This window comes from Belonocnema kinseyi, chromosome 8, assembly GCF_010883055.1.
Source record: "Belonocnema kinseyi isolate 2016_QV_RU_SX_M_011 chromosome 8, B_treatae_v1, whole genome shotgun sequence".
Classification (NCBI taxonomy): Eukaryota; Metazoa; Arthropoda; class Insecta; order Hymenoptera; family Cynipidae; genus Belonocnema; species Belonocnema kinseyi.
Window position 1 is genome coordinate 87150591 of NC_046664.1, and position 12053 is coordinate 87162643.

Consider the following 12053-nt stretch of genomic DNA (forward strand, 5'->3'; position numbering starts at 1 on the left):
AAGATTCGTAGAAGAGAAATAAATACAGCCTTTGTGTAGGTATATCTCTAATATTTATTTCGACGAAGGTGACCTTTATTATCTACTATCTACAGGAAAACGTTGGATTTCATATCGGTATTTCGCACAAGGGAGTTTTAGGTGGGACAGAATGATTTTTGAAATTAAAATGGCTTGAAGCTCAACTTCTGCTTCCTATATATAAATATATAAATAAATAAATATATATACTCAATTTGAAATTCTTATAAATTAGTATATTTAAAACTAAATTATTTAATAATTCAGACTCACATATATTTAATTCTTAATTTGCACAAATTTTGACACGGAAAGAATAATAAATATATAATTAGGCACTATACACTAATATAACTTACCTTCAAATCCAAATTGATATGCAGATGACGAATATCCAGAATGCAAAACTATATATAGTTAAGAGCTACTCAGTGCAAAATGTATAAGTTTTGTTCTTGAGATAATTTAATTTTAATTTGACTTATATATTTAAATCTGACAAGTAAATTTATTTATACATTATTAAGTATAAATGATATATATTTCACAAAATAAGTGTTTAGTAAAGCAACTATGATATTGTAATTAATGTAAAAAAAAGACGCAAGAGGGTTAGGGTTCAGTTTAATTTTTAAATGAAACACCATGAATTCGAGTAAGAAACGATTTGTTGTATTTCAGTTTCAGAGAGACTCAAATATGTTCCATTAAAACGTAATAACAATAATAAAACAACGAAAATTCTGTGAATGACATGTGGATCCTATTGAAAATTGAAGTTTTTGCATTAATTACGAATCACATGTGAAAACTGTAGATATCAAATATTTTCAGGAACGTTAAAAAACGGAGCTTTGTGAGCATATGACATCGGCATTTACAACGCCCAAGAGAATAACATTAAAAATAAAAATAATAATAATTACTATGTCGATAGATCTATGTACAGTCGATATTTATATAGCCGAAGTCCTAGTAGTTGTTACTCCGTTCTCTGAGTTCACTTTCGCGTTTCTAATCGACGCTATTTTTCTTCCTAATATATAGTTTTTTTTTTCAACTTTACTCTGCATATTTAATGTCGAACGTCATATACACACGTCATTTTATCTTCTCGCTAGGAGTCTAACGATTTCGATACTAAAACTTTGGTTACGCAAAAATAGACGATCAGATATATCGTTAGCACTTTGCCTCGTTACGCCGGACATACGCTTATCAACAAATTTACATTAATTACAATAGAGCTTGGATATGAACACCTAAATCATAAATAGAATGGACATGTACTGATTACATCAGATCAATCGTAAATGATTACTCCGATTTACGGAGCCTGGTCGACATAAATCGAAATTTATTCGCAGCAATCATTCGGTGAGCAAGTAAAATACGAACGCATCGAGGATCAGCACAGAATTACAGATGTTTACGTAGGCGTCGACAATTTGAAAGCAATTATGTCTAGTCAAGTATTCTTTATGGCCAGAAGCAGCAGCATCACCAGTAAACATTGATTTACGATCGACATTTATAAACTCGGCGGTGGAATAAGAGGTACAAGAAAAAGGATAAATATATTGAAGACTCGTAAAAAAATCTCACTTGATGAACTCTTTTAGTTTTCTCAATTGTGAATTAAATTTAGAAGACTTCAACTATTTTAAGAACATTTTTGTGCTACTTTGACGATGATGCGATTGGCATAGAAACATATGCCATCTATTCTCACATAGAAACTATTGCATGGAAAAAAAACTGATCGATAAAGTGAAGTTTACAATAGAAGAGAAACTTGAGAATTATGTTGAATTGAGATTGCCGTGCTCTGAACAATGAACTTAGTCTTAGGCTAGTTGCTCGCTAATCAAAAGCGAGGCCACTGGAGCGCACGAGAGCCATCAATTGTCAGATAAAGAGCAGTTACTGTCACTGCCACGCTATCGCAAAAATGTATCAACAATAAGATTAGGAAATTATCATGAAAAATTACTGCAAAAAAACAACAACTCATTAAAGCAGCGACAGCTAATCAAACATAGATACAGAATAATAAAACTCTGCTTAATCTAATGACTCCATTGATGAAAATATCAGCAGTAGACATTAATTCAGTTTTATATGGTGTAACTGAAATCAACTCGGCAAACATCACAATAGTTACTAATCGCAACGAATATCAAGTCGCACTTATTATCACTTGTCTGAATGATCCTTCGACTGTCTTTCGCTCGAGCTTCAAGTCCGACGGAACATTGATTGGATCTAGCATCAGGCACGCTCGTTTCCTTTCACCCCCAGGCATTCTCCAACTCATCTCACGATAAGAAGAGCAAAAGAAGTGTTCACACTCAGAAATCACAGTTAAAAAACTCTTGAATACAAGCTGTTCCAGCCTGCGATTTACATTCCAACTTAAGGGTGCATTCCAGAAGCAGCCCCAAGGCGTGGTCCACCATAAAGGGAATAAGGTGAAAAATAGGGTGGGAGTCCCGAAGCTGGATGAGGATGTGGCGGCATTTGTAGATTTGACAACGACGGCAAAAAGTGTGAAGGCTTTCCATAGGGATGGTAACGCGCTGTAGCCAGTGGACTCAACGGTGGTGTCGGATAGGTCCTCGACAAGAGAGGATGTGTTGGAGGCATTCCTGGCGGTGATAGAAGCGAGAGAGCAGCAGCAGCGTCACCTGCAGACACACTAGTGTGACTCCTCAGATGCTGCAGAAGCTCATCAGAAGAGGAAAACCTCTTGCCACAGTATGCAGTGTCTCCAGCTATCCAGTTGCAAACGTAAGGTAGCTGAGAAGCCGCAGCCAATGCTGCCAACTGCGCGTGAGCATAAGCTGCAGCTACTGGGGTGTGGCCCAGTGGTCCATAAGGAGAGGCGCTGGGTTTGTGGTCACACTGGGTGCAACCAGCCGGGCAGGAACTTGCCGTAGATGTGGGTATCTTGCCGTTACCGCTCGAGTTGGCCAAGAAATGAGAGTTGAATTGACAGCCTGTGCAGTATGGATCTCGACAGACTGGTACCAAAGTGTCAGCACCCGAAGAGGTCTTCATCCTAGCGTAGCTGAGGTAGGGATTCGCTGCCAGGCTATTCTTCAGAGCCTGATGATGCTGGTTCATGAGAGAATTAGCCATCACGTCGATGCCAGGTAACTGAGAGTGATATCCTAAGTAAGCTGAGGTTGATATTGGCATTGCTGATCCTGGCTTAAAGGTACCTAAAGGCATGTCCTTGATTGAAGGATCCGTCATGGCGAGTACACCAGCAGGGCTATAGGAGGGTTTAGACTGCAAAGAAGGGCTACTGGCGGATGTTTGTAGCATCGAGGATTCTGAAGTTATGATCGAAGCTGCGGAGGTGTTAGTCCTCGATGAGGGAGAATCCCTTGCGTCACCGTTGGGTGTTGCGGTTCTTCGACCTTGAGGCGTCACCGCCCTGGCTGAAGATGCACTTTGGTTGCTGGAGCATCGTTTGTTACCATTCGCTGGTGTCCTGGCTCTTCCAGATACAGAATGACTCGAGGCTGCTCTCTGTTCCTCTGGGCTGGAGGCTTTCTCCCGACCCAAGCAGGATTCGTAAGGCTTGAAACTGGATTTCAGAGTCTCGGCTGCTGTAGGTGCAGTCGTTGGTGATGACTTTTCTCGAGAGTGGTCAGATGATTTGGACGATTTGTTGGACTTGTCGTGCGGGCCAAGCAGAGACTTGTTAGATGGTGGATCGGCTCCTATTTGACTGCAGGTCTGAGCAAGGAGGGCGAGCGGACTCTTTTTGGCATCCAGCTAAAATCAGAAAAGAGATGTTTGCTTAGGACTGATATAATATCATCGGTAAAGTATTTTGTAGTGATTTTCTCTCATTTCCCTTTCCCAGAGTAAGTATTGACTTATACAAGAAATCTCAAATGAGTTTGCGAATCTCTGGAATGAAGATCCAATTACCCACATCGCAAATATTTATTCTGACTCTCTGAAAGTGCGGTGCAGATTATCGGGAGTGACTGATCGCATTTTCCTTCTGTCAACCACACGCTACCGCACCCTGACGCAGCGACTCGATCGATAAACTGATCGGAGGAACAATATTTGCCCGGTCGTGGCGAGAGAGCTTCTTGCGAAATTGCTTGCGAAACTTGCGACCCATCGACGTGTTCTACGAGGCCATTAAACCGGCGGACAGAACCTTTGAAATGGAGCGAGGTTTACGATGCGTGCATGAAGTATGAGCGATAAAATCTCGAGACGGAATAAACGCGAGCGTACATTATACCCCGTTGACAAACGTCACTCTTCTTCAAGCCTTTTCGGTATCTTTAATTCACATCTCATGAAGTTGTGTTCTGAGAATGATGATCACTATGTACAAATTATGCAGATCATCGAAAGCAAGAAGGTTATAATTTAGGGTTGTTATTATTAATTTTCGCAAGAATATATTGCAATTCCATAATATGCTTCAAGGTAATAATTTATTTTATAATCAGTAGGTGTCTCTTCCAATCATTTATAAACGGCGAAAAGCAATTTATGAAAATACAAACTAGTATGTTGCGTGGTTGGTTAATGAATGTATCATGAATCATGAAAATATTTTACTTTCTTATGATAAAGCTTGTCATTTTTAAGTGAGAAATAAAAGTTTTTAACGTTTTAAATAATTTTTCAATAACCAGGAAGAAATTGTAGTGCTGGATCAGTTCTGGTAAAATCCCTAAAGAGAACTATGTTCTGTACTGGAATACTCCTGGCGAACATCTGGCCAGTACCGTTCCAAGAAATCACGGTATAAAAATCAGAAGTTTATTCAAGAATTTGTTTACTCTTACATACAGATTATAAGAAAATTTTCATTGGATACAGGTACACCTAAGTTTTTCGGTACTACCTAATTACCATAACTGCATATTTTTATAATAATATGATTTTAGTGATCGATATGGTTTTTATTTAACATGCAATTGAAATTGCATAAAAAAAGTTAACTAAAAATGTCAGCACGAAACATATGTAGTGATGGTTTTTCCAGGCTAAATAGTCTGACGTTGTTCCGCGCCAGTAGTAAATTTCTTCCTGGATTGCTTAAAAATGTATATCACGCTACCAGTTGAGAGAATGATACAACAGATCAATTAATTATGTAAAGGAGATTGATTTAGCTCCTACATTTGTTCAATCAGAAACTGATTAAGGTGCCAATCGTGATTTATCTCAGTAGAAAGGATCAGAACTAGCAATGTACCCCAAGAAACTTTCGAGACCTATTATGTCAGTGAAGTCAATTTACTTAATTTATCGACGTTTACTTATAACGAAATCTTGTCCTGCAAAATCAGTTTCCTTTTTTAAAGTTTTCTTCTCTGACTTTAATATCTTCTAAAATCTTTAGTTATTGACTCTATTTTAAATTTTCTAGCTATTATTTTCACAGAATTAAATATTCAAGTGATCTCAATAACTCGCGTTTTATATTTGCTTGCAATAATTTATATTCTTTTGTGCGGATATAAAAAAGAGTTATGGAAAAATGGTCGTGTTATCTGTAGTGGAGTTAACACAGCTAAAATACGAGGTCACGAAAATTTACTGCTAATTATATTTTCTACGCGCGGGCGTAATCGCGTTGGCAGTATAATAACGAATCGAGGTAATACGAACGTTTAGTGCAACGATATTTCGTTTAACTGATTCTCGCGGGACGGCAATTCATTTTCTGATGCAACTAATCACAGTTTACCGATGGTACGTTGTCGACGTTGGTTTTAATGCTTCACCAGATTGCAACAGGGAGTTACGATCGACACCAACGCATAGTGTTGACAATCTAAGTAAACAGATTGTTACGAACTATTATTGATGAGAAAACCTATTTTATGAAATATGTTATCGATTTAAATTCTTTAGCAGGGTGGGTCATCAAAAATGATTTAGAAATAGAAGGCAGTGTAGCATGGAAAAGTTTTATTTTAGGTTCTTATAACCTGTGTTATCAATATCCTGAGATTTCGCGTCGCAAAAGTAAGTTAAAAAAATTGCTTATTTTACACTCTTAGAAACATCATATGTTAATTTAATTTTCAGAACTGCTATCATGTATTTTATATTCTTTATTCGTAAAATACTTTACAATGCAATAGGTACTCTTGTATCTAAATCTATAATTTCAGATAAAATTTATAACATGTGTCAAATGTGTATCAGTGGAAGTTAATAGTAAACAAGAAGAACATGATGATCAACAACGTTTGGTCTCTGCAAGATAAAGATAAATTGAACTCTTGCTTGAACCGGAAAAGATATTTAAAAGCACAATAATCAATCATTTAATTCTTTATTTTATCAGACGTTTCGTCGTAATTCATATTACTCTTTGCAGTTCAGATGTCAACTTGCCGATGCTGATAATTTATCATCAGGAATAATGATTTTTATAAACTTATAATAGCCTAGAAAACTATGGATGGAAGCATCAATCCGAACATTAACTTTTCATGGGCAAATTGCACATGACTAACATTACATCGATTTATGCTAGTAGAGCCTTTTCGCCGTATTAGTCGCATATTCATATAAATAGAAATAAAGTGCATGAATATTATTAAACTTTTACTAGTCCTGCAGTGTCTTGAACTAAAGTTCGTCTCTAATCGATGAAGTGAGCTGGGGTAGCATGAGGGGTTGAACGTATAGAGATAGAGTATTGACTATAGAGATAGAGCGTGAACACGTACTGCTTCCTGATAAAATAACATCTATTTTTATCATATAATTATTTTTACTATATTCATTATTCTTTTTCTACCACAGGTTTAATAAAAAGTAGAAATAATATTTCAATTGTCGACTGGTGGAAGCAATTAATCAAAGTCAGATTGTACCACTTTTCTGTGTAACTAAAGTTCCGAAATTGAATGTCCCGTTGCGTAATAACTCCCAAATCTATCACTCATTTAATTTGGGATAGAAATTTATTATGATATTGCGTGTCAGTGAAATTAAAACATCGAAGCAAATGTTGATTTGGACACGTAAAAATATTTAACAAAAGGTTAATATATATTATATTATTATATTCTGTTATATCCTCATGTTTTTTGCACTTGTGAGGTAAATAACGTACAATTTGTTTTAAAGTGTATGCAATGTGTGAGAGGAAATGTTGAACAGAAGAATTTATTTCGTTTCTTGTTGTCAATGAATACATGAATGGTGTACTTAAGGCAATTTTCATCGGAATTCGAGATCGTGTTGCAAAGGATTGTTCAAGCATCGTTCCGCTAATTTATTTTTAGGTCGCGAGTTAAACACGTTACTCGCATACAAAAATATCCATTGTTTCGCCTGAACCGCGGTTGATTTATGTCATACATAAATCAGAGCATGCGAGCCGAAAGCTTGCCAGCACTCTCTGTCCCCAAAATAGTTTACAGGAGTTACAGGATAAAAGAGAAAATGCATTTCGGTCGACATTGACGGAGCAGTATCATGCAATATTAATGAAGCATTGAAAAAACGCCGTTTAGACGAATTCGAACACAAAACATGATTGCAGCATGTTTTCTACAAACGTACTTCGAATGCGAAAGCGTGCAGCATTCAATTCGCAAACGCAAATATCAATCTAGCGTGCAAATAGCTTTTAAACATAATTTATATTACTCGTGAGATATATGACTAATTGGAAAGCTATTCTTTAAGTTGTTTTATTCGATATTTTTACTCGTAACTTTGCTTTAAATTTATTATATATGTTTATGGTATTTGTAGGTTCCATTTAGAATGTTTCAACACCAAAATATGGCATATGTTTAAGAACAAAGACCTTACGCAATAGCCCATTTAAAAGATTAAAAATGAATTTTTGTCTCACTTTTCTATATTATGTGACGCAAACATCCCAGTAATCGTTAAAACAATTTCCTTGTTTTTTATCTGATTTGAATCAATTAAAATTCCATGTAATATTATAAAATGCTATAAATAAATGAGCTTCATCGTTAAATATTAATAGAAATTAACCATTACTGCTGAAAAGTACGTAAATGACTATAATATTACCTGATATTATAGCCGACGGCACAGTATACATATGTACATTAAACATTTATACACAAACAAAAAATATATTCAGCAGTTAAAAAAAAACTTTGATAAATATTACTGCAATACAATTTTTTTTAAATTCTGCAAATTTTCTTATGGTTTTAGTAGCAAAAACAAATAAAAATATACTAAAAAAAACTTACTTTGATTTCACTAAATTTCGATAGATTAGAATACATTTTTGGAATTGGAATTCTACCAAAATCTTTGTATGAATAGTTTCAAATTGGCCTTTTCCACTATTCTTTCCATAGAAAAATATTAAAATATTAATTATCTACATGTTTCAATTTCTAATCAAAAGTTATTGAATGTTGAATAAGAGTGATTTAATCTCAAATACTTCAGTATTCAAACAAATAAATCACGTGCCTTTACGTACAATTTTATCTATTTCTCACTGAAAATGTAATTACTTATAAGAAATTTAGATAACACTGAAGCGCCGAGTTTTCGGTGTGATTAGCTGATCGTTCATGTTGCAACACTTTCAGCATGATTAACTCAATTTTTTCGACAATATACTGATATTCTCCATGACCGTGTTAATTAATTCTCCAATACTGACTAAAGCAGTACGTATATCTAATAAAAAGTAAAATAAACATATATTTATTTGAATGATATGTACGGAAGACTTTTTACACCAAATTAATTTCTTCTCAATTACACCTCTGTCGTATTTTTCTACAGCGCGCAGACATCGCGTGCCTCAATATTGCTGCATTTCACTGGCTCATTTTTTTGGAGCTACAGAGCCAATTAATTTTTTTTAGCAATTTTTCATTCACGCAAAGTCAGATCCCACAAGTACTCATATATTTCCTCATGTAACCATTGTCGAAATTGAATATCACCTTCATTTTTGTTGTTTTTCGTACATGAAATAACTATTCGTGATCCTAGAATTTTCAATAAATATTTTCGCGCTAACCCTAAAAATTTTCAAAATTGCGTGCTGATTTAAGACTAAACTGCTCGAAATATTTTTCACGAAACATAATCAGATTTGAGAAAAAATTCCTTATATTCTTGAGTCTTCAAGTTTATTTAATTTTTTTATGCTTGCAGGTCAATTTTCAATGTTCCCATTTAAAGAAAAAGCTGAAGTAAGTTCTAAATCTTAAAATTAAATGCAAGAAAGTAAAGCGACTTCAGGTGTAAACTCTCGAGGGGTGCAGCCTGAACGATAAATAATCCAATAATAAAATAAATAATAAAATAATTCTCACTTGAGTAGGTAGAGGCGTGAGATATTCCGGCCGGAGATACTGATTCGCGCTGGAAGTCAGCATCTTGAGATCACAAATGACTCCAGATCCAACTCAACAATTTTTTTCACAGATTAACACCAACACACTTCCAATAAACTAGAAAACCCAGTTGTTGACACGTATCACCCAAAGAAAAACGTTTTACACTTCAACCTCATATATCCCTTGGGGTTGAAAATGATCACTGATGACACATAGAGCCATTCGTAGTGCACCTTGACACTCTCATACGATCACATTAAAATTTATCTCTTGTAATTCAGTTCCAAACTTATTCGGAACAATATCAAAATGCACCCTTATTCACTGACATTCGAAACACACAACAAGGTACAAAAGCAACACGAAGTCGACGAGGCGGACTCCGAATCGCAACTGATGGTCGTGTTCGTGGCGGGCCTGTCGCTCTTCCTACCCTTGGTGGTGGTGCCCCCACTACCGACCACACTGGGGTTGCCCCACCACTACCGTCATCACCACCACCAGTCCACCGTGTTCGTTCCTGGACTTCCTTTCCCGTTGACGGCCACGACACGGTGTCGACCGTGTCCCGGCGGTCGTTGTCGGTTCGCGCCCCGCCGACACTTTTGCTGGGCGCAACCGACCCGGCCAACGATGTGTCAACTTCTGCTAAGCCCCCCCCCCCCCCCACACACACAAACCCTTCGCTTCCAACACCCGTGCTCACAAGCGAAGCAAACCGCGGACTCCGTTTTCATCCTCGTGTTACTTGTCACTTACCTCCTATTGTTGAGAAATCTCACTTTCCTGACCTACCAGTTTGTTTCTTTTGAGATGGACAATTCAGGGTGGAAACTGGAAATGCATGAGGAGTCAAAGGCGGGACCATTTAAAAAAGAAGAAGAAAGTACTTACAAGATGTTTTTATGTAAAAAAAAGCCTGCTTACAAAAACTTTTCCAGTTTCGAGAAAATGAATGAAGGAACCGGATTCTATAACCGCATAATAAATTTTTCTCGCTGAACGGCCCCTGGAAGCTTAAAAAATCAAATTTTAATATTAAGATTATATATTTTCGTGTATAGGAGGTGTAATTGTGCATTATTTTTTTTCTGAACCAAAAAGTTATCATTTTTCCGTGCACAAAAACAAAGAAAACAAAAAGAAACGACAAACCTGTTTTGTGAAACACGAAATTTTGTCGTCTTTTTTTATTTCAACCAGCTGCGATCTAGCCAATTCTTCGTATCTTTTACACAAATTTACAGGAAATATTCTTATGATGTTCTAGGCCTAATAAAATAAATAATACATGCACATTTTTGTTTAAATTAAAGTTATTAATTCGTACCTGAGACATTGTGTAATTCATACATTAATATTCTTAGGTTCATAGAGAGTCGAGCGCATTTTGAGCAACAAAAAACTTCCAGTCAGGAAATTATTCAAAAAGGTATAACTATATTTTCTATGGAAATAATGATTCGAAATAAATTATAATTAAGAAATTAGGATAATTTGTTTGTTTTAGCAGAAAATAAAATTTTTTATTTCATTTATAGCAGAAGAAGAGTGAGTTTTTCCTGATTTGAAAATTATTAGTTGTTAAAATTAATTTTTCAGCATAAAATAGTAGATAAATTACTGTACGATCATGATTAATTAAAAGAAACTGCCCTTTTTCAATTATTTAAAGCATTTTTGTAAACACACAGTTTGATAACGTCTAAATCTCTAAATAAATAGCCTCAATTTTTCATAGAATTAACTAAAAATATCTTTCCAGTGACTATTTCTTGTCATATTTATTAATGTGCTAAATATTGTATGTATTTAAACAATTCTTATAAACAAATTCTCATGTTTACTATTGGTCCATGAATAAAATTACTCTTTTCAATAGATTCGACTAATATTTCTTGGCAGTGACTTTCATCCTTCATATTTTGCGAAAAACAATAACTGTTAATTATATAAACAATGTATATAAACAAATGAGCATTTGATTCTTTTTTAGCAATATTGTTTAATCAATCGTAAAGAAAAAAATGATGTTCTATGAAATTGGGTTTTCGGATGTAATGCGACAACCAAAAAAGGCTACAACTTTTCTTGTATAAGAAAAAAGATGCGAAATTAAATTTCATACTTTAAAATTTGTTAATTCTTTGAAAAGTTTCCAGGGGTCAAAGTCGTCCAGCGAGAAAAATGTATCAACGGTTAAATATTAGAATATGACTCAATTGAACAGGTGACGCTTCGAAATTGATTTTGTGTCCACATCAACTTTCAACACTAAGTGTGAAGTTCATTTGCACTTTTCCCAAAAAACTAAGAACTTTAATTCTACGTCCTGAATGGACGAATTGAAAAACTGGCATTTCTGTTTTAAATGATGATAGCAATTATAATTTAACATATTTTAATGGAATGAAAAAGTTAGTTTTTTGTACATTCTTTAGAATTGAGAGGAACGGAAAACAGAATAATTAAAAATAATTGGACACTCGAGAAAATCGTAGTTCTTACTTTCAGGTTAGATAAAGTCTCTCTGCAAGCTTTGAACGACACTAATTACTACAATTATTTGTATTATATATTATTATTATTATTATTACACCATTAAGCCATTTCCCTTTCGGGGTAGGCGTGACTCACTCGGCAGGGGAAAGGAGTAGTGTGTGGATGGGATAG

General features: G+C 35.2%; 1 protein-coding gene across 1 annotated transcript; it reads right to left on the reverse strand.

Moving 5' to 3' along the window:
- Positions 1–671: 671 nt before the first annotated feature.
- On the reverse strand, positions 672–9767 carry LOC117177822 (zinc finger protein Elbow). Its single transcript, XM_033368781.1, has 2 exons — positions 9357–9767; positions 672–3807 (listed from the first exon to the last, which is right to left on the reverse strand). The coding sequence occupies exons 1-2, from the start codon at positions 9417–9419 to the stop codon at positions 2437–2439; spliced, it is 1434 nt and encodes a 477-aa protein (XP_033224672.1). The 5' UTR covers positions 9420–9767; the 3' UTR covers positions 672–2436.
- Positions 9768–12053: the final 2286 nt, after the last annotated feature.

Coding starts and splice junctions, on each gene's coding strand:
- LOC117177822 (XM_033368781.1), bottom strand. CDS start 9,419: ATGCTGACTTCCAGCGCGAATCAGTATCTCCGGCCGGAATATCTCACG. Junction 3,808..9,356: donor TCACGCCTCTACCTACTCAA/GTGAGAATTATT, acceptor TTCTGATTTTAG/CTGGATGCCAAAAAGAGTCC.